Source organism: Pan paniscus, chromosome 13, assembly GCF_029289425.2.
Source record: "Pan paniscus chromosome 13, NHGRI_mPanPan1-v2.0_pri, whole genome shotgun sequence".
NCBI classification, from domain to species: Eukaryota; Metazoa; Chordata; class Mammalia; order Primates; family Hominidae; genus Pan; species Pan paniscus.
Genome location: NC_073262.2, coordinates 73,584,206 through 73,608,072, shown reverse-complemented (window position 1 = coordinate 73,608,072; position 23,867 = coordinate 73,584,206). Strand labels below are relative to the sequence as shown.

Below are 23,867 nucleotides of genomic sequence, written 5' to 3'. Positions count from 1 at the left end.
CGAGGGCAGCCTGGGCAACATGGCAAAACCCCATCTCTACCGAAAATACAAAAAATTAGCTGGGCATGGTGGTGTGTGCCTGTAGTCCCAGCTACTGGGGAGGCTGAGAGGGGGGAGGATCACTTGAGCCTGGGAGTTGGAGGCTGCAGTGAGTGGAGACTGTGCTACTGCATTCCAGCCTAGAGTGAGACCCTGTGTCAAAAAAAGAAAAAAAAAAAAAAAGAGGTGGGGGGTTGGGGGTGCTGGGTGCAGTGGCTCCCACCTGAAATCCCTACACTTTGGGAGGCTGAGGTGGGCAGATGACTTGAGGTCTGAAGTTCTAGACCAACCTGGCCAATAGGGTGAAACCCCGTCTCTACTAAAAATACAAAAATTAGTTGGGTGTGGTGGTGGGTGCCTATAATCCCAGCCACTTGGGAGGCTGAGGCAGGAGAATCACTTGAACTGGAGTGGCGGAAGTTGCAGTGAGCTGAGATCACGCCACTGCACTCCAGCCTGGGTGACAGAGCAAGACTCCATCTCAAAGGAAAAAAAAAGTGTATATAATCAACATGAAACTACTAATTGGTTCAAGGCCTATTAATATTAGAAAAAGTTTATGTTCAATGATATAATTCCTAAAAGTATCCCAAGATTTATATACTTGTATTCCATGGCTTTAATAAACTGAGACATCCTGATTCCTACATTTGAAAGCAATTTAAAAGAATGTTTATTAAACAACTTCTGGGCCTTTTATTAGAAAAGATCAATTTTGGGCCTGGCACAGTGGCTCATGCCTGTAATACCAGCACTTTGGGAGGCCGAGGCCTGTGGATCAGCTGAGGTCAGCAGTTCGAGACCAGCTTGACCAATAGGGTGAAAGCCCATCTCTACTAAAAATACAAAAATTAGCCGGGCACGGTGGCAGGCACCTGTAATCCCAGCCACTCTGGAGGCCGAGGCAGGAGAATTGCTTGGACTTCGGAGGCGGAGGCTGCAGTGAGCTGAGATTGCACAACGGCACTCCAGCCGTGGCAACAGAGCGAGACTCCATCTCACAAACAAACAAACAAACAAAAAAGAAAGAAAAGGAGAGATCAATTCTGGGGGCAGGGTCAGACTCTTCAGGTTTCACAATTATAACTTTATATATAGAAAACAATACCAAATAACCCTACTGTTTTCTTTTTACGCATTGTTTCCAGAATGAGTGAGAAGGGAGCCAGAGTGAGATTTCTGTGTTAGGGGATGAGGTAGGGCGTGGTGGCTAACACCTGTAATCCAAGCACTTGTCGGAGGTGGAGGCGGGAGGATCACTTGAGGTCAGGAGTTCGAGAACAGCCTGGCCAACATGGTGAAACCCCATCTCTACTAAAAATACAAAAATTAGCTGGGCGTGATGACAGGTGCCTGTAATCCCAGCTACTTGGGAGGCTGAGGCAGGAGAACCCGGGAGGTTGCAGTGAGCCGAGACGCGCCATTGTACTCCAGCCTGGGCAACAAAAGCGAAACTCCATCTCAAAACAACAACAACAACAACAACAAAAAAAAAAAAAACAGGGTATGAGTTTCAAAAGTTTGAGAAAGACAGTGTTAGAAGAATAAAGAAAACAATGACTATTGAATATCAGAAATTAATTTTTTCAAAATAAGTACTAAATTGAAATCCCATCACAACAGGATTGCAGGTAGGTTAGTTAGGCACCATTTAAAAAGAGCAGTACCTTTGGGAGACCTCATCTCTGACAAAATAGAAAAAAATATATAAAAAGAGCAGTTCCATATGATAGAAGATATGGTGTAGGCATTGCATTTTCTATAGAAGTAATTCCACTTGCAGTCACTTGCTTCTCTGAGAACACCTAAATGCTACCCAGTCTGCAGCAAATAGCTCAGAAGATAAAAACCTGTTATTACACTCGTGACACACTTCATGTCAATGACCCTTCCTTCAAAATATCCATCACCTCAAAATCTCTCCCAGAAGAAAGCATGAGAAAGAATGAAAATGCGATTTTCCATGTCTCCACACTCCACACAGTCTCCACACTGAATACTTGCTCCAGAAAGTATGCCCTCAGCTATTCCCCATCTCTTTTAAGTGTGGAACAGAATATGAATATTTTAATTTAAAAGCAGATCCTATAATAGGCATCTGTGAGGTCACTCCAAAAATTTAATTTTGTGAACTATGTCACTAATAATTTTTTAGACAACCCTGTTTATTACCTTTCAGCTTTATTTTCCTGAGCACTCAAATGTACCTGCACATACACAGGGTGTTTGAAACACAATTTTGAGCGAATGTATAGCATTCTATCTGTGGTTAGGCCCTGATTTGTTTAACAATTTCTCACCTGTTGGATATTTTGGTTTAATTTAATTTTGAAAATGGTCTTGTTGGGTTCACTGGATAATTAATGGAAAATATAGGCAAAAATTTGATATTAAACATAGTTCACATGTAGGGGGTAACTTACAATAACTTCAAAAACTGAGAAGCCCTAACATTTTTCCTGCCTTACATTAGGATTGGAGGACCAAAATAAAAGTGCCATTCATAGTGAGCACAAATCTGACCCACTATATAAGGAAATCTGAAATGCTATTTTTTAAAAAAAGACTTCTACACAAATTTTTAAATCCTCCACTAGGAGTCCACTTCTTTTTTAAAAGTAATTTTGCATATCTACACTTTGGGTGACTATACAAGTATTTAATGATCACTTCAGAAATCCTAGAAAATATATTAAAGTTTAAAAAAAAAAGTCACCATCCACTAATAATTTTTTAGACAACCTTGTTTATTACCTTTCAGCTTTATTTTCCTAAGCACTCAAATGTACCTGCACACACACAGGGTGTCTGAAACACAATTTTGAGTGAATGTATAGCATTCTATCTGTGGTTAGGCCCTGATTTGTTTAACAATTTCTCAGCTGTTGGCTATTTTGGTTGTAATGTTAACCTCTTAAGATAACTTTTGGCCATATAGTCCTTGAATACGTCATATTATTCAAAATCTTTGTGAAACATGGCTAAGGGGCAATGTTAGGCCCAGGAAAAAAAGGAGACTAAGAGAAATACTTCAACAGTATTTGCCTTTAGATGGTGGGATTACAGGTAATTCAGGTTCTTTGCTGTACTTTTTTACCACATCCAAATGTTCTCTAATGGACACATGTTGATGATCAGAAAACAATGTAGTTATTTACTAAAATAAAGATCAACATTTATACAGACAGCTACCATTAAAATTCAATACAGTAATCTGGGAAAAGGATGTATGTTATGGGAAAACAAAAAGTAGGATTTAAGGTTGTAAATATGTACTTATAATAACAGAAGACTAAATAACCAAATGTTCAACACCAGGAGGTACTCCTTAACCAATCTATGGTACAACAGACTACCGTGAGCTAACTGAAAGCATGAAGCAGATGGCCACTTGCTACTACAGAAAGACTGCCAAGATAGGTCAACAACTGAGAAGACTGAGGTGTGCAACAGCATGGATCATGATTACAAGGTAACAAAAAGAAAGAGAGAAGGGTGGAAGAAGAAGAGACTCTTTTTTTTTTTTTTTAAACGAAGTCTCACGCTTTTTGCCTAGGCTAGAGTGCAATGGCACAATCTCAGCTCACTGCAACCTCCGCCTCCCAGGTTCAAGTGATTCTCCTGCCTCAGCCTCCCAAGTAGCTGGGATTACAGGTGTGCACTACCATGCTCGGCTAATTTTTTATATTTTTAATAGAGATGGGGTTTCACCATGTTGGTCAGGCTGGTCTCGAACTCCTGACCTCAGATGATCCGCCCACCTCGGCCTCCCAAAGTGGGGATTACAGGTGTGAGCCACTGTGCGCGGCCAAAGAGACTTTTTTATAAGCATAAAATATATCTGAAAGGCTATGTAAAAAACTGTCCACAGTGGTTACTCTGGAGTGGGGATAAGAAGTTGGGTACACAATATGATCACAATCTGAAAATATGCACTCATACATACAGAATACATAAAAAGGAACTACACTGCTCATAGCAGAACTTCTGAATCCATTTAAAGGCTGTCCCCTAAATATTTTTAGATGGATATTGAAAAATAATGAAAAAAATGGAAAGTTCAATCTATCTGAATTATAGGGACTCATGAAATCAAAAGACAGCAGAGGATATAAACGTTATTATAATTGGTATTTCAAAACCCAGTCAATCATATTAAGTTTTTACTACAACAAGATTGGCCAGGGAATTGGTTATTCAAGAAAACTAACTTCTAATTAAATCGTTCTAGAACTTGTTGAATATGGGTGATTTTATTCAAAAATTTCCTGCCACAGTTACTCCAGTTTACAAGCTTGGTAATCTAACAATGAAATATATCGCTGTCCATTTAGGCAATAACAAATGAAAGGAAGACATTTTTACATGTTAAGATTTAACACAGCACTTTTCCCTCTAAAAACAAAGATAAGAAAACCAATTACAGAATCAGGGGCAGAGGGTCTTAGGAAGGCAGACACAAAATTCTCCTAAACTAGATCATTACTATTTTAAAGCTCTCTTTAGTAAAAGTCTAACTAAATAAGAATTATTTCATCATGTGCAACATTAATGCTCCAGATGCAGATTGGTAACTAAGGTTGTCCCTCGTTTTTCTAAAAATCAGATTTATAGATTAATAACACATCTGCACTACTGAATATGTATGAATGCTGTTTCACTTGACTGCACTTACATAAAGAAAATACAAACTCATTTTATGTCGGAATGCAGTCACTAAGTTGGAATCCTTTTGATGTGTATGGCTTTCTTTCAAACACGCGACTTTTTTTTTTTTTTTTTTTTTTTGCTTATTAACACTAATGTGTTTTACTGAGTTTCCCTGAGTGCATGTATTATAAAAATATCACGAATCCCCAAGGATTCATGACCACAATCGGTCACTGTGAGAAACAGCTGGTAATACTGGGTAACATCCCAGGGTAGAGAACTCAAAATCAGACCAGATAATAGAAAGAAAAGCACAGCTTTCACCTCACATTTGGGAACTGACAATTCTCCTTCCATTTCCTCTCTCAGTGCGGCTCTTGGGTGTTTGGTTAGCAGAAGGGGATAGGAAGATAATACGGTTTATTTATAGGCTCCCTTTTCCTTTCGGGGAAAAAAAATCACCCTTTCCTACTAAGAGTATGGCAGAGGAGGGATTTTTACTGTAATGGAAAGGCAATAGACACAATAATCCGGAAGATCAGAAAGATGATCTGTCTCAGCCCTATCACCTAGACAGCTGGGCAATTTAAGAATGTGTCTCACCTAAAACATGGGACCCAGGGCAGGAAATGAAGGTAGCACCAGGAAGTGCACTCTCTTACTTTCAGTGAAAACGTTCTTGCCTGTGAGGAGCTAATATTGAGTGACACTCTATTACACCCCTAAATGGCGCTACACGCTGCGGCCACTCTGTTGACAGTTCATGTTAACACTCACACAGGTGTCACAGCAAACAACCATCAATGCTACTTCTAAAGTCGCCCGGTTCCACGAGGAAAAGACCACATGCTTTGTACCACCCAGGCCCAGGCCGTTCATAGGTAGGGGCTTAGCTGAAGCCTTTTGAGATACTATGTTTCTCTGCGTCCTGGAAGTTAAGCTAGGGTTGTTTTCCTTTATATACTCCGATTTTTAAAAAAAATTTCTCTGCACTACCTCTTTACCACTGTGGATCTAAACCTTAATCTAAACCACACCCTCAGCAATCGGAACAGAACGGAAGTTCCCACTCCAGGAAATCTTGAGAAGGTTTGGGAGGGTCAGGAGTGGCACGGGAAAGGAAAAGTCTGGTCAAAATGAAGTCTGTTTAAGTCCGTCGAACCTACTTCCAGGCCATTTCGTTTTCCGTCTCCTGCCCTGCTGGTCTTTCAGGCCACTCGGCCGGCGCCGAGGTGATTTAACACCTGCCGCCGCAGGCCCCGCCTCCGGACTGCGGGTCGGGATCCCTCTCCTAGGAAAGCGCAAAGGCTGCCTTCACAGTCACCACTTTGGAGACGCTGCCTCCGCGCCCTTCCTAACTTTGGAAGCTAAAAATGAGGGGGGCTGGAGGAGAGAGAAGGCCGTGCGGAAAAAGAGCAAGGTTGTCCCCCCTTCCCAGGGCCGCCCCCCGGCCGAGTCGCCGGCAGCCGCCTCCAGCTCCAGCCCGTCCTCCTACAGCCGCGGACCCCGTGCCCAGGGCGCTCCGCGGAGGTGGGATGCGAGCGGCCTCCGGAACCAGCCTCGACCAAGGCAGCACCCGCGACCGCCGCTCCTTCGCGGGATCGGGCCTGGCTGCCCCGTGAAGGAGCCCATGGGGGCCTCCGCCTCCCCGCGGCCGGCCCCGCCTCCAGCCCGCAGCTCCCCGGCCGCCGTCGGAGCCCTTACCCGCAGAACGTGGTAGCCCTCGGTGCCCCCGCCCGGGATCTCGACGCTTTGCGAGGAGCCCATGGCGGCGGGCGATCGGTGTGGCCGAGCCGGGCTCCGCGCTGCTCCCGCCCCCAGCGCACCGCCTGCTCTAATCCTCCGCGTAGCACTTGGGACGTGGCACTCGCTGCCGCCGGAGAGCCGGGCCGCACAGCCCGCCGGGAGATCGTCTCTACTGCAGCCCGGGCCGCTGCGACGCCGCAGACAGCGCCACCTGCCGCGAGCCACTGGAAGGGGCCCGAGCGCGCGCTGGCCGGGAGGGCGGAGAGGGAGGGCCGGAGGAGGACTGGGAGGCACCGCGTCGTGCTCGCGAGAGAACAGAAATGCGCTTCCCCCAGCTTTGGCGCCTTGCTACGGGGCCCTGGATTGGACTAGATTTATGCAGACGCGTTCCCGCTCGCCTGAAAGAACACATACTTGGTTGCAGGTCCCCCTGGTGGCCAGAGGCGGGGAAAGGGCTGCTGATGAACAGGAGCGAACTCAACACACACCAAGCTCTGTGTTCTCCGGGTGTGTAGGTGTTTTCCCAAACTGTACAGCTGAGGGGAATAGTGGCCTCCTGTGGGCTGCCTAGCATCTGCTCAGCTAAATTTTATAAAAGGAAACGCTCCCTTTATAAAACAGTAGTCTCACAGAGTCACCTACCAACTTCTTTTTTGGTTTGGGTTTGTTTTTTTTTTTCTTCCTCCCTAATTGTGAGAATAAGATTAGAGGATTGGTCATAATCAGAGCGATGCCAGCGTGGGAAGCACGGTTGGATTTCCCTGGCATTCCACCACCTGCTGCTGCTCGGTTCCCCGTCCTACCTCCTTCAGGTAGCCAGGTCGTATTCATGCTTATTCCGTTGTCGTATTCCGTTGCTGCTTTTGCCCCTTACGTGTACTCCCTCTGAAACCCCTAGTTGCTTTGTGGTCAGTTGGACTGATGTTGCGTCAACCAGGTATTATGTGGATTCCTATGTGATGCAACGTAAAGTACGTGCTATCGCCCATGAAGTATTCTAGCCCAAGGTGGTTAACTTGCCTCTATGGCATCTTGAGTTTGATGTTTACAGGAAGTAAGGGGAATTGAGGAGCAAGTAAAATGACACCACAGGGAACCAGGCAAATACAGGAAGTGGGCCTTCCTTCAGGACAGCTGGCCAGTTCTCTTTGTCGAGTCAGAGTCCTATGAAAGGGCCTATGCCAGATTAAAAGGAACCCGAAGAATATAACCAAGAGACACATTGCAAGGGCTTGAGTTGGGGGCCAACTTGGAGAAATAAGCGTAAAGGACATTTTTGGTTCATTTGGAGAAATTTGAATATGTACTGAGTATTAGAAGAGTAGTTATTCACATGGAAACGTGGAAATTATTGTCTTTTTAAAAAGCTGGTTACAAGACGGGATGTGTCTGTAGACAAAATGAAAAACATGTCCTCAAAATACAGATTAATATGTATGTATGCATATGAAGATGTGGGAGGAGAATATGAACCAAGGGTTACAGTGGTGATCTCTGGGTGGTGACAGAGATATTTTATTTTTTGTTTTGGCTGGTTCCATATTCTATGATGCTCATGAAGTGCTTTTGTAATAAGAAAATATTATTTAAAATTTAAAAATAATTTTCTTTGCTATCGGTAAGTGAATAGCAGATTTTTAGGAGGCCTAATGAATCCATAAATCCATAAATGAAATCTCCAGTTATTAGGCTCCTCAAGGACAGGGTCTGCAGTGGAGTTGGCTCTATGTTCTTGATATTTACCAGAATGCCTAGCAGCTAATTCAACAAATTAATACATTTAATGCAAGAGAATAAATGGAAGAACTAGATCTAATTATAATGTTCTCATTCTGCTTGGCAATTATAACCCTCTTTATGATGGAAGCTGCTGCCATGTTCAGTGGTCAAAATTTTTGGACCAGTTGTCTCCCATATGTCTGATGGCAGCCGCGGCCTGTAGAACCCAGGCTATGGATCGTTGGTGGTCCATGGGCAAGTCCAGCCCTTCCTTAGAGCTGTAGTGTATGTTTCAGCCTCATGAGTGGCTGCTTGTTATTCTCCACACAAGCCATTTACTTTCTTATCTTCTTGATTTTATTCATGCTATTCTCTACTTCTGGAATGCCCTTCCTTACATTTTCCACTTAAAAAATCCTAACTTTGAAAAAATCCTAATCCTTTAAGTCCCATCTCAAATGTTACTTATTTATCCTTAAGGTCAGTGTGACTCTCTCCTTGCCATGAAACAGTTCCTTCATTTCTATGACATCATCGTCATCATCACAGGCCTGTCTTCCACCATTCGTGGTCCATTCATTCAGAGCAAGGATCATATTTTTTTTTTCCTTCCTTCCTTCCTTTCTCTCTCTTTCTTTTCTTCTTTCTTTCTTTCTTTCTCTCTTTCTTTCTCTCTCTCTCTTTCTTTCTTTTCTTTCTCTCTTTCTCTTTCCCTCATTCCCTCGCTCCCTCCCTTCCTTCCTTCTTTTTTTTCCTTTCTTTCTTGTGAAATGGGTCTCACTCTGTCTCCCAGGCTGCAGTGCAGGGGTGTGATCACAGCTCACTGCAGCCTCCACCTCCTGGGCTCAAAATCATCCCTACCTCAGCCTCCCGAGTAGCTAAGACTACAGGCACGCACTACCACACCCAGCTAATTTTTTTGATTTTTTGCAGAGACGACGTCTCATTATGCTGCCAGGCTTGTTTCGAACTCCTGGGCTCACATGATTCTCCCACCTCAGTCTCCCGAAGTGCTGGGATTATAGGTGTGAGCCACCACACCCAGCCAATCATGTGTTTTCATCTTGAGATCCCCAGTTCGTGGTTGAGTATTGGGAACATGGTAGTAGTGTTTATTGATTTGAATTGAATGTGTGTAATGAATAGCTTCAAAGCCTTTTTTTCAGAATCAGTTAATAAGTGACCTCTGTGGCTACTATTTGTGTCTCATCAAAATCTGTGGGTTTTTTTTCTTTTTTTTCCTAATTCCCAGGGTGATGGTAAAAACCCATGTTATTTCTTTAGCAGCAGTTGGTGGGGGGTGTGAGGGTGAGGTACAGGGCCCACCTGGTTTGGGACTGAAAAAATGTGAGAATGATTGCCCCATTTTTCCTGGTGCCAGTTGTTTCCTCTTTTAGTTGGAGAATACGCTCCAACAGAAGGCAAAGAATAAAATCTCAAGGATATTGCCAAAGCTAATATAAATAATACAACATGATGGAGGGAACACGTGGTAGATTATTGTCAAGTCAGCTTCAATTGGAGTAAGAATCTGCTGCAGGCAGGTTGGTATTTTGAAACATCAGAGGCAGCAGAAAAGTGAAGTCCAACAGAAGCAAATGTCTACAGGCTAAAAAACCGGAAGTAATCTATTCTTCTGGAAGAAGTATCTGGTACTCAATTTTGTGTGTGTTCTGAGTTCCATTAACATTAATTCTGAGTTCTTCCTTCCCCTCCCTTCCCTTCCCCTCCCCTCCCCTCTCCTCCCGTCTTTCCTTCTAATAGAGTCTCTCTCTGTTGCCCAGGCTGGAGTGCAGTGGTATAATTTCAACTTGCTGCAACCTCCACCTCCCAGGTTCAAGCAATTCTTGTGTCTCAGCCTCCCAAGAAGCTGGGATTACAGGCATGCGCCACCATGCCCAGATAATTTTCATATATTTAGTAGAGATAGGGTTTTGCGGTGTTGGCCAGGCTGGTCTCAAACTCCTGGCCTCAAGCAATCTGCCCACCTCAGCTTCCCAAAGTGTGAGCCACCACACCTGGCCAATTCTGAGTTCTTGTAAATAAGTTGTTCATGATGGAGGGATCATTTTTATCATACACATTGAATATCCCTTATCTGAAATGCTTGAGACCAGAAGTGTTTTGGATTTTGGATTTTGGAACATTACTGGTTGAGAATCTCTAATCCAAAAATCCAAAATCCAAAGTGCTCCAATGAGCATTTCCTTTGAGTGTTATATCAGTACTCAAAAAGTTTCCAATTGGAGCATTTTGGATTTTTAGATTAGTAATACTCAGCTTGGTATTGGTTAGTACAGCCTTATCTTTTTGCCTTCAGACTACCCTGAGAAAGTTTGGTTCCTACCATATTTGAATAAGAACCACATTGGATAGGGCAGATGAGGATCTCCTAACCTAGCCTGTTTTGCTGAGGGAGCTAACCACATGAGACCACATGAGAGACCATGTTATGTGTCATGCACTCTCAGTCACAGCTGACTGGACTAGAGGGGAACCCTGATATACAGGCAGCCAATACCCACACTGAATGAGGTGGCCTTTAGAAAAGGTTCTCCCCCCACAAGTGGATGGTAGTGACCAGCTACACCAATCAGGTTTTCTCTCTGGGGACTTGGAACTGGGAAATACAAGGAGAGACTCCATCAGTGTATATTTATTTGCATATTAGAATGTAAGCTCCATTAGGGCATGGACTTTGCCTGAGTGTTTACTACTGTGCTCTTAGTACTGACAAAGAATTGGCACATAATAGTTAATAAATGGCTGTTGAACGTATGAATGGTCGTGTTTGTAGTCATGTTGATGGCAGTGGCGATCCGTATGGAGTGGCCATTGCAAGGACACCAGCTGTAGCGGGGGAGGTGTGGCCAGGGCTGTGCACTCGTTGGCCCGTGGGGGCCAGGAACAGTTGAATCCCAGTGGGAGCCCCCATGCCCTACCGAGTTGGTGGGGTGGGAGCCCATCAACTCTTGGGTGCAGCTGCAGCTGCCCAGCTATGGCTCCAGACCCAGGCATCCCTATGCTCTCAGGGGCTCAGGAAGCCTCCTTCCCCCACAAGCTCAGAAGTGCCTGCTCCCACTCCCTGGCCTCTCCCTATCCCTAGCACCCACTCTGGTGTGGAACACAGTTGTGGCCGAGCCCAGGTACTGGTGCAACCCAGCCAGGTGTGTGTATGCTTGGGGCAGTACTGAGGCACCAGCCCTCTGCTACCTCGGCCCCTTCAGACTTTGGGCACTAATGAGCATGGGAGGAAGGCTGGGGTGCTGAGGGCAGCTTGACGTGGGCCTGCAGACAGCCTGGGCACTGCAAATGGCCTGTTGATGGTGGCAGGAGGCAGACAGGTTCCTAGATGGGAAGAAGCAGGTCCCTGGTGAAACCCCATCTTCAGGCCAGGCCTAAAACCTAGGGGCCTGGCTCCCAGTTCCAGGTGGAGTTCATGACCCAGAGTGAGAACTTCCTTGATGCCTTTTGGCCAGTTGGATGGTGCCTTTTCCATGAACCAATCAGCATGTACTTCCTCCCTTCCGAGCTCATAAAAACCCCAGACTCAGCCAGACTCAGAGACTCATCAGGATTACCTGCTTGTGGATAGGAGCTACCCACTTTGGGTCTCCTCTTTACTCGTTGGGAATACCTGCCTATGAATAGGAGCTACCCACTTTGGGTCTCCTCTATACTCATTGGGAATACCTGCCTATGAATAGGAGCTACCCAGTTTGGGTATCCTGTCTGCTGAGAGCTGTTTGGTTGCCCAATAAAGCTCTTCTTTGCCTTGATCACCCTCCAGTTGCCCATGCAACCTCATTCTTCCTGGATATGGGACAAGAACTTGGGACCCACCAAATGGCAGGAGCAAAAGGAGCTGTAACACTTCCCTGGCTGGTTCCCTGAGCTATGGTGGGAGCTAAAGGGCTGCAACACTATAGCTCTCCCACCCTCTGCTGGCACCAGACAGCTGCCCCATGCGATGGGAAGCAGCAGTGGGGCTGGGCTAGCCCAGGAGCTGTGGCCCAGAGTGTGGCAGCAGGACTGAAAGAGCTGTAACACAAATGGGCTGAAACATGCCCCCCAAAACACACCCCCCCACTCACCATGCTGCGGGCAATGAGAAGGAGAGAAGAGCTGTGGCCCTTCTGGATGCCCAGACCTTGGGGCTCCCTGAGCAAGGGCTGTGACACACTGTAACACCTTCTTTGGCACTCTGTAGTTCCTGGCATCTCTGAGCTTTTAGGTGCCACTGGACTCCCCTTGTCTAGATGCTGGTGCCCACAGTGGAAGCCGCTTGTGGTATATCGGGTCCAGCTGCAGTGTCACATGGAGCCAGCGCCTGTGCCAGTGCCTGGAGCTGCCCACCCTGCCACAGCAGCCAGTGTGCCTGGCTGTGCAAAGAGGCAAGAACCTGTGCTCACTCGCTCACATACCCCTCACTGCTCCACACCTGCCTCAACCTTGTCAAGTGTGGGATCCAGGCCGGCAGCAAAGCAAGTGTAGCCTGCCAGGCCAAGTGGGCAGGACAAGCCCAGCAGGCGCAAGCAAAACTCAAGCAGAGGTGCTGCTGATCACAGAGGTTTCCAGCTGGCAAAGCAACACCCTAAGGATCCTGTGACAATGTCAACAGAAAAGCACTAGAACAGTGGTTCTTAAGCTGGGGTATGTATCAGGTTCACCAGGGAACCTGGTAAAAATACAGAAGTCCCAGTGCTAGTCTACTTTGATGACCCTGGTCCCAGTATTTGTCATTAGTTTCCAGGTGATTCTGATACACACGTTTGAGAACTTCCCCATTAGAGCAATGTTTAATAAACTTCTGCTTTTTTGTGGGTAATCAGATAATGAATAAGAATCTCTAGAGCTGGGAGGAATCCTCTTAGCAATCAGACTTGACCACAAAGACCCAAATTGTGCTCAGTTTCTTACATATCTTTGTTGTTTCCATCACCTTTATTGTCAAATTTTTCTTTGTCTTTATCTATTTTCTAGACAAAATTTTGATTTTGGAATAATTTTCAATTAAATAAAAATTTGGGTAGAGACAGGGATCTTGCTAGTTTGCCCAGGCTGGTCTCGAACTCCTGGCCTCAAGTGATCCTCCTGCTTTGGCCTCCCTAAGTGCTGGGATTACAGGCATGAGCCACCACCCCCAGCATGGAATAATTTTAGATTTAAGGAAAAGTTGCAGCCAGTACAGAGAGTTCCCATAGGTCCCCTTTACCCAGTTTCTCCTATTGTTAACATCTTACATCAACCACAGTATATTTGTTAAAACCAAGAAACCAACATTTGTACATTATTAGTTAAACTCTAAACTTTATTCAAATTTCACAAGTGTTTCTACTAATGTTCTTTTTCTGTTGCAGGATTCAGTCCAGGCCTACATCACAATTAGTTGTCATGTCTCCTTTGTCTTCTCTGGTTTGGGACTGTTTCTCAATCTTTCCTGTTTTTCATGGCCTTGAGAGTTTCAAAGAGCACTGTTCAGGTTTTGTTTCTTTGTTTGTTTATTTTTGAGAGGGAGTGTCTCTCTGTCACCCAGGCTGGAGTGCAGTGGCTCAATCTCTCAGCTCACTGCAACCTCCACCTCCCGAGTTCAAGTGATTCTCCTTCCTCAGCCTCTGAGTAGGTGGGACTACAGGCATGCGCCACCATGCCCAGCTAATTTTTTTATTTTTAGTAGAGACAGGGTTTCACCATGTTGGTCAGGCTGTGCTCAAACTCCTGACCTCAAGTGATCCACCTGCCTTGGCCTCCCAAAGTACGGAGACTACAAATGTGAGCCATCGCGCCTGGCCCTGCTCAGGTATTTTAAAGAATATACCTCCTGTTGGGTATGCCTGTTGTCATGATTAGACTGAGGTTATGGATTTTGGGGAGGAATACCACAGAGGTGAAATGCCCATGCTTATCAGGTCATATCAGGAGTATGTGCTATTAACATGACTTATTAATGGTGATTTTAACCTTGATCATTAAGATGCTGTCCATTTTAATAGTAAAGTTACTATGTTCCCCTTTTTCCTATGGAAGCAAGTCACCGTGTCTAGGCATCCTAGAGGGTGTGTGTGTGTGTTGGGGGAGGGGAATTAAGCTGCACCTCCTGAAGGGGGTTATCTATGCAAATAATTTGGGATGGGGTGTGGTGACTCACACCTGTAATCCCAGCACTTTGGGAGACTGAGGAGAGAGGATCACTTGAGGCCAGGAGTTTGAAACCAGCCTGGGCAACATAGGAAGACCCTGTCTCTATAAAAAATTTAAAAATTAGCCCGGCATGGTGGCACACACCTGTAGTCCCAGCTACTCAGGAGGCTGAGGTGGGAGGATCACTTGAGCCTGGAAGACTGAGGCTGCAGTGAGCCGTGACCAGTGCCATTGCATTCCAAACTGCAACAGAGTAAGACCCAATCTCCAAAAAAAAAAAAAAAAACCCAACTTTGGGAGGCTGAGGCAGGCGGATCACAAGGTCTGGAGTTCAAATCCAGCCTGGCCAACATAGTGAAACCCCATCTCTACTAAAAAATACAAAAAAAATTTAGCTGGGCATGGTGGCACACACCTGTAGTCCCAGCTACTTGGGAGGCTGAGGCAGAAGAATCACTTGAACCTGGGAGTTGGAGGTTGCAGTGAGCTGAGATCGCGCCACTGCACCCCAGCCTGGGCAGCACAGCGAGACTCTGTCTCAAAACAACAACAACAACAAAACAAACAAAAACACAACAATGACAAAAATAATTTGGAATTCTGTAAAGATTTTTGCCTCGTCTCTCCCATTTATTAATTAATTAAATCACTTATTTGTATATCAATACGGGTTCATGTATATGTATTTTGTCCTTTGTTGGTTTTTTGTTGTTGTTGTTTGAGACAGATTCTCTCATTGCTGGTGGTAATGCAATATTTTGTAGCTAAATGGTACTGGCTTTGACCTGGGAAGCACTTTTCAGGTTGGCTTTTGTGTCCCTTTGACAGACCACCATTCTTTTTTTAAAAAAAAAAAATTGTGGTAAAATATACATACATAATATTTAATAGCTTAATCATTTCTACATGTACAGTTAAGCGGTATTAAATACATTCACATTGTTGTGCAATTATCCTTTTGTATTTTGAGCACGCCTGTACTTTCTGGCACTATAGGATGCTCAGGTTCATCTTGTATTTTTTCTTGCTCTAGCCCTAGAGTTAGCCATTTCTTTAAGGCACCCTGAATTCCTTAGAATGGAGAATGGTATTTAGAAACCAAGATTTGGCTTATTTTTTCATTCTCTTAGTGTAAATCACAGGGCAAAAGCTTTAAATTTTGATGAAGTCCAACTTATCAATATTTTCCATGGAATGTGCTTTTGGTTTTATATCTGAAAACTTATCACCAAACCAAAGGCCATGCAGATTTTCTTCTAAGTTTTCTTCTAGAAGTTTTACAGTTTTACATTTTATTTATAGGCCTATGATCCATGTTGACTTAATTTTTGTATAGGTGTGAGATATGTGTTTAGGTGGATTACTTTCACAGATGGATATCCAGTTTTCCCAGCACCATGTGCTGAAAAGACAATCCTTCCTCCATTGAATTGTCTTTGTCCTCCTGTCAAAGAGAATCTCTGGAGCTGGATACAATCTTCCCAGCAAGCAAACTCAATAAAAGGCCCAAATTTTACTGATATTCTTGTATTTCTTTGACATTTCCATCATCTTCATTAACATATATATATAATTATTATTATTATTTTGAGACAGAGTCTCCCTCCGTTGCCCAGGCTGGAGTGCAGTTGCACAATCTTGGCTCACTGCAACCTCGGCCTCCCGGGTTCAAGCGATTCTCCTGCCTCAGCCTCCCAAGTAGCTGGGACTGCAGGCGTGCGCCACCATGCCTGGCTAATTTTTTGTGTTTTTAGTAGAGATGGGGTTTCACCATGTTAGCCAGGATGGTCTTGATCTCCTGACCTTGTGATCCGCCCGCCTTGGCCTTCCAAAGTGCTGAGATTACAGATGTGAGCCACTGTGCCTGGCCACACATATATATATTTAACTAAAACCTCTATTACTCAAGGTAGGCTGCCCATCTGTTTTTTGGGTTTTTTTTTTTGTTTTTTGTTTTTTTTTCAGATAAAATAATCTTCTTAACACAGCCTTCCTGGACCTGCCTCAAACTGTCTCCTTGCAGTTGAGTCCTTCTAGCAACTTTGCAGGTGCCTAATTTTAGGGAATAATTGCTTGGGTTAATTGTTACCTGTGGGTCCTGTGAAGATGAAAGATATTGGTAGGGTCAGTAATTACTGCAGTTAAGAACACTATTCACCTTTTGATGCCTGCCTGACTTGTTTGATACTTCTTTAATTCCCCTTGATATTATGAAGAGATAGAGAATGTAAACGAAAAATAAAATTTGAACCCCTGCAACCATCTGAATGGACTTCCTCCTTAGCCAGGGGACTCCAAAATTTCACCTGAAAGACTGGTTCAGGCCACGACTGGAAGTGGGGGTTGGACATGCCTCATTATTCCCCTCCAGCATTAACATCAACACAGACCTTCAGTCTGATAAGAAACATTTAGTCTTCTCTCTAAAGCCTGCTACTTGGAGACTTCATCTGCTTGATAAAACCTAGGTCTCTACAACATCTTCCTAATCCAGATATTTCCTTCCTGTTGAAAATAACTATTTCAAGCAATTGCCAATCAGAATATGTTTAAATTTACCTGTGACCTAGAAGCCCCACCCTTGGAGTTGTCCTGTTCTTCCACATCAAACCAATGTAAATCTTCCATATATTGATTGATGTGTTATGTCTCTTTAAAATGTATAAAAGCAAGCTGTAACCCAACAACCATGAGCACATGTCCTCAGGACCTCTTGAGGCTGTGTCATGGTCATATCCTTAACCTTGGCAAAATCCACTTTATAAATTGATTGAGACTTGTCTCCGATACTTTTTGGTTTACAAAACCCATGAGCTGCACCAAATTACTTCCTCAGAATGTGGAAGAAGTTGGCGTAGTTCCATATGGTTCTGGGCAATAGAGAGGAGCCTATCTTGCCATTTCAGGCAATTTATTTCTCCTTGCCCCCTCTGCTGTATCATGGGACAGTGTCAATCATGTTAAAGCATGATACATACAGTGATGTGATGTTAAGAGGTGATTGCTAAAGGTCTCTTGTCTAAAGGTCACATATTTCAAGAGGCTTTCCAGGCCTACAAAAGGCTTGGTAACACATTATTCCTTACTTCTCCTGGAAATTGCCCCAAGGGGAGAGCTCTGTTTCATGTTAAGATAAATTCTTTCCCCTTCCATGACACTGTTAACAGATGGTTTTCACTTGGAAGACACACACATCTGGGGCATATCTAGGATTATGCAAAACTCTCAGTTTGATAGCTGTGATTCAAGTCCTTTCTTAAGAAAGTGATAGCAGCAGGAGGCAGACAAATCCTAGGCAGATGGGGGGGCCCCCAGTGAGACCAAAAACAGTTTAAAGCCTGAAAGCCAAGCTACAAGTCTTGGATAAATCCACGGACTGGTGAGAATGCCTCTTCCCGCCTGGCATGCTTTCCTCTGATTGATCCCCCTGCTTTACCTATTTTACATATACCTAACCTTCTCTAATTGTTTTTTTACACTGTCATGCCCATCTTTGAGTGGTGCCTTTGTTTTAGCCTTTTTTGAAACTCACAAACCAATCAGCACACACTCCCCATTCTGAGCTTGTAAAAGCCCTGGACCTAGCCACACTGAGGGAGAAACCATCTGACTTTGGGTAAGGGGCCACCCTCACATCTGCTCTCTGCTGAGAGTTGTTTTGTCACTCAATAAACTTCTTCTCTGCCCTCCTCACCCTTCGATTGTCAGCCTATCCTCATTCTTCTTTGACATGGGACAAGAGCTCAGGACCCGCAGAACATAGGTACAAAGAAGCCTGTAACACTGTGACCCTCTGCCCTCTGCCAGCAGAAGGCAGCTGCCCCACGTGATAGGAAGCAGCGGTAGGGCGGAGCCAGCCCCAGAGCCATGGGCCGGAGCAGGGCAACAGAACTGACAGAGCTGTTAACATGCCGCCATCTGTTGGGCTGTGGATGGTGAGACTGAAAGGGCTATTAGCATGCTGTAACACCCCCTCTAGGGCTTTGGGGTTGCAGGCATCCCTCCCTGGGTGTCACCGACTTCCTTTCATCTGGATACTGGAGTCCACCGTGGAGGTGGCTTGCAACATGCCTGGTCCAGCCTCAAGCCCTGCACGGAGCCCGCTCCTGTGCTGGCACTTGGAATGGCTGGCTGGATCCTGTACTTGCTTGCTCACACACCCTCTCCCACCAGGGGCTGAGCCCGCAGTTGTGGCAGCCATGGAATTTGCGCTGGAATGCAAGCCAGGTGTGGCCCAGGTGGCTGAGTAAATGGAGCATCTCCTGTGGCAGACCAAGGCCCAAGCAAGGCCTGGGCAGGGGTGTCACTGGCTGGTGGTCTCTGGCTAGCAAAGCGACTGAGAAAAATCCTGCATCAAAAATGTATTGTAATGTAACTGGATGATAATACTATTATTACAGGAAAACTTTGAACCTGCTTTAGTGTGGAGAAAATGTCATTTGCAAATGATGCATTATTAAGTAGTAATATATTACTGATGTCACTGTAACTGTAATAGATCCATTGCCTTATGTGCATTGCTGTAGGGACCAGCCCCACAGGGTCAGTGGGTTTCTCCCCATGTGCGGAGACGAAAGAGTGTAGAAGATACAAGACAAAGAGATAAAAGAAAAGGCATCTGGGCCCAGGGGACCACTACCACCAAGATGCGGAGACTGGTAGTGGCCCCAAATGCCAGACTGCACTGATATTTATTGGATACAAGACAAAGGGGCAGGATAAGGAGAGTGAGCCATGTCCAATGATAGGTAAGGCCACGTGGGTCATGTGTCCACTGGACAGGGGGCCCTTCCCTGCCTGGCAGCCAAGGCAGACAGAGAGAGGAGACAGAGAGAGAGACAGCTTACGCCATTATTTCTGCTTATTAGAGACTTTTAGTACTTTCACTAATTTTGCTACTGCTATCTAAAAGGCAGAGCCAGGTGTACAGGATGGAACATGAAGGCGGACTAGGAGCATGACCACTGAAGCACAGCATCACAGGGAGATGGTTAGGCCTCCAGATAACTGTGGGTGAGCCTGACTAATGTCAGGCCCTCCACAAGAGGTGGAGGAGCAGAGTCTTCTCCAAACTCCCCCAGGGAAAGGGAGACTCCCTTTCCCGGTCTGCTAAGTAGTGGGTGTTTTTCCTAGACACACTACCGCTAGACCACAGTCCGCTTGGCAACGGGCGTCTTCCCAGATGCTGGCATTACCGCTAGACCAAGGAGTCCTCTGGTGGCCCTGTCTGGGCATAACAGAAGGCTCACACTCTTGTCTTCTGGTCACTCCTCACTATGTCCCCTCAGCTCCTATCTCTGTATGGCCTGGTTTTTCCTAGGTTATGATTATAGAGCGAGGATTATTATAGTATTGGAATAAAGAGTAATTGCTACAAACTAATGATTAATGATATTCATATATAATCATGTCTATGATCTAGATCTAGTATAACTATCCTTATTTTATATTTTATTATACTGGAACAGCTCATGCCCTTGGTCTCTTGCCTCGGCATCTGGGTGGCTTGCTGCCCACACATTGCAAATCTGTAAGCTGAGATATGGGTTGCAACAGAGAAAGAGGTTTAATCATAGTGAGAAGTGACAACGGGCTAACAGCCCTTGCTCGCTTTGGGCGCTTCCTCAGCCTCGGCGTCCACTCTGGCCACGCTTGAGAACCCCTTCAGCCCACCGCTGCACTGTGGGAGACCCTCTCTGGGCTGGTCAAGGCTGAAGTCAGCTCCCTCTGCTTGCGGGGAGGTGTGGAGGGAGAGGCGTGGGCAGGAATGGGGCTGCACGCAGTTCCAGATGGGCACAGGCTCGGCAGGCCCCACACTCGGAGCAACCCAACCCCGGGCAGTGAGGGGCTTAGCACCCGGGCCAGCAGCTGTGGAGAGTGTGCCGGGTCCCCCCCGCCCCCGCATTACCGGCTTGCCCGCCCCGCTTGAATTCTTGCTGAGCCTTAGCTGCCTCCCCGCGGGGCAGGGCTCATGACCTGCAGCCCACCATGCCCAATTACCCATCCCCCACTGCCCATGGTGGCCTCTGGCACCGCCTGAGCCTCCCCGATGGGCACCGCCCCCTGCTCTGCAGCACCCAGTCCCATCGACCACTCAAGGGCTGAGGAGTGTGCTTGGGCTGAGGAGTGCGGCTCCCAGTGCAGGACTGGCAGGCAGCACCGCCCATGGTGCTGGCTTGGCGCGGGACCCACTAGGTGAAGCCAGCAGGGCTCCTGAGTTGGGTGGGGACTCCAGAGAACTTTTATGTCTAGCTAAGGGTTTGTAAATGCACCAATCAGCACTTTGTGTCTAGCTCAAGGTTTGTAAATGCACCAATCAGCATCCTGTGTCTAGCTCAAGGTTTGTAAACACACCAATCAGTGCTCTGTGTCTAGCTAATCTAGTGGGGACTTGGAGAACTTTTGTGTCTAGCTAAAGGATTGTAAAGGCACCAATCAGCACTCTGTGTCTAGCTCAAGGTTTGTAAATGCACCAATCAGCATCCTGTGTCTAGCTCAAGGTTTGTAAACACACCAATCAGTGCTCTGTGTCTAGCTAATCTAGTGGGGACTTGGAGAACTTTTGTGTCTAGCTAAAGGATTGTAAAGGCACCAATCAGCACTCTGTGTCTAGCTCAAGGTTTGTAAATGCACCAATCATCACCCTGGCAAAACGGACCAATCAGCTGTCTGTAAAATGGGTCAATCAGCTCTCTGTAAAATGGACCAATCAGCAGGATGTGGGTGGGGTCAGATAAGGGAATAAAAGCAGGCTGCCCAGGCCGGCTGGGCAACCGGCTAGCCTCCCATTGAATGCTGTAGAGGGTTGGTTTTTTTTTTTGGCTCTTTGCAATAAATCTTGCTGTTGCTCACTCTTTGGGTCCGTGCTGCCTTTATGAGCTGTAACACTCACCGTGAAGGTTTGCAGCCTCGCTCCTGAAGCCAGTGAGACCACCAACCCACCAACCCACTGGGAGAAATGAATAACTCCAGATGCGCTGCCTTTAAGAGCTCTAACACTCACCGCGAAGGTCTGCAGCTTCACTCCTGAAGTCAGCGAGACTGCGCACCCACCAGAAGGAATAAACTCCGGACCTATCTGAACATCTGAAGGAACAAACTCCCGACACACCATGTTTAAAAACTGTAACACTCACCACGTGGGTCTGTGGCTTTATTCTTGAAGTCAGCGAGACCAAGAACCCACCAATTGCAGACGCGGTAGGACTGCCAAATAAGGAGACTGGAGGAAACCTCGAATTCATCTCCTCAAGGAATTTTGGGGCTAGGATTTTGGAGTGGGCTGGAGTGTGGAGATCATTGATTGATCAAAAAGTGCAGGGTGAAGTCATGGGACAGGGAGATGAAGAACCTGTATTCTCATCCTGATTTGGTTCCTCTGTGGGGATCTTTAAACTTGGTGTCAGCTGGTCACTAGAATTCAGAATCCTGAAGTACATCTTAAGTAATTCTTAAACAAAAGCCTCATGATTCTAACATCAGGAATCCTGTCTCTAGGACCAATGGGGATGCAAATGATCAGTATCTAGTGTTATTTAGGTTTTTAAAAAGTGGGTCAAAGTGCAGTCTCTGATTAACAATTAAAAGTACATTTCTGTTCAGGATTCTTGCTAATCTTGTGAGAATGGCTTCATAACCAGGAGTCACAAACTCATATGTCCACGGAGGGAAATAAGTTGGGCTGAGTATGTGGGAGTGGTGGGGGCCGTGGGAAATAGGAAATCTCAAGCCCCTCATAAAAGGGCTAGCTACTGCTAATCTCCACCTGATTGAGGACGTTAAGGAATTGGAGTCTAGTGTTGTCAAATTTTGTTTTTCAAGAGATCTAGAAACTTACAGTACTCTTATGAAATCAACCAATTTAAAAAATATCAGTAATCATGGCCAGGTGTGGTGGCTCCTGCCTGTAATCCCAGCACTTTGGGAGGCAGAGGCAAGCAGATCACTGTATAGGCCAGGAGTTCGAGACCAGCCTGGCCAACATGGTGAAGCTCCATCTGTACTAAAAATACGAAAAAAAAAAAATTAGCTGGGTATGGTGGTGCCACTGCACTCCAGCTTGGGTGACAGGAAACCATGTCTCAAAAAATAAAATTAAATTAAAAAGCTGACAATACTAAGCACTAGCAAGGATGCAGAGCACCTAGAATGCGCAAACATTGCTGGTGGAAATGCAAAATGGTACAGCCACATTGGAGGACAGTTTGGCAGTTTCTTTTGAAGTTAAACAAGCACTTAACATATGATCCAGTGATCTCACTCCTAGATATTTACAGAAAATAAATGTCCATCCAAAATGTTCATACAAAAACCTATATATGACTGTTTATAGCAGCTTTGTTGTCTATTTAGTGTTAATCTGTCTGGAAGTAAACTAAACTCCACAGTGAGGTTTTCCCATTGGGTGGGTATCCTGGGGAAAAGAAGCTCTTCCCTATGGAGTCTTTTCATGCCATCATTGCATGCAAGGGATTGCTTGACCATCCATGGTACAAATGTTCACAGTGCAGCCACATAGCACCTAGGGGAAAATGAGGGCAATGTTGGGGATAGAATGAATGAGAAAGGGAGAAAAAGAATGAACTAAGGAAGGGAAAATTATTTAGCTGGTGGTAAAGAATGGAATTGACCTGATCATCTCAGGCCCTACCTCCTTGAGGCTGATCAGGACACAGTAGGGCACACTGGTACCATGTCAGTGGAACTGTGCCTAGGACTTCTCTTTGAGCATTTAAGATAATGTCTACAGAGATGTTGTCAGGCTGGACATCAACCTGTTTGGGGAAGGGTGACCTTAGTGCCTTTCTTTCAGCTATGGCATGAAGTTACCAAAGCGATTAGATGGAAAGAAATGTTTTTTCCAGGCTGGGTGCGGTGGCTCACACCTGTAATCCCAGCACTTTGGGAGGCTGAGGTGGGCGGATCACAAGGTCAGGAGTTCGAGACCAGCCTGGCCAATATGGTGAAACCCCGTCTCTACTAAAAATACAAAAATTAGCCGGGCATGGTGGCGGGTGCCTGTAGTCCCAGCTTTTTAGGAGGCTGAGGCAGGAGAATTACTTGAACCCAGGAGGCAGAGGTTGCAGTGAGCCGAGATTGCACCATTGCACTTTAGCCTGGGAGACAGAGATAATCCATCTAAAAAAAAAAAAGAAATATTTTTTTTCCCTAGAAATCATGCTGGAACAATTGGATAGGCAAATGCAAAATATAAACCTCAACTCTTCCCACACCATATAAAAATTAACTTGAAATGGGTCCTAGACCATTTTCTTACCCAAGTGTAAAAACAAACGTTATAAAACTGCAAGAAAAAAAATAGAAGAAATCTTAGCAATTTGGATTTGGCACAGAATTATAAATAGATTTCAAAAACACAGTAAATTGGACTTACCAAAATTTAATGCTTTTGCTCTTCAAAAGACAATTGTTAAAAATGGAAAGTCACAGAATGGGAGGAAATATTCTCAATACATATATGAAACCCACAGATGACAAAACAATAAATGACTTGAAGGAGAAAGACTGGGAAGGCAAATTAATAAGGAAAAGATGCCATCTCAAGAGGCAGT

General features: G+C 45.3%; 1 protein-coding gene across 1 annotated transcript in view; it reads right to left on the bottom strand.

Moving 5' to 3' along the window:
• GORASP2 (golgi reassembly stacking protein 2) overlaps positions 1–6,828 on the bottom strand; it is a 38,266-nt gene extending 31,438 nt beyond the window's left edge. The window contains exon 1 of the mRNA XM_003824279.5: positions 6,394–6,828. Coding sequence (XP_003824327.1) covers positions 6,394–6,456 — 63 coding nt within the window. The 5' untranslated portion in view covers positions 6,457–6,828. The remainder of the gene's footprint in view (positions 1–6,393) is intronic.
• Positions 6,829–23,867: the final 17,039 nt, after the last annotated feature.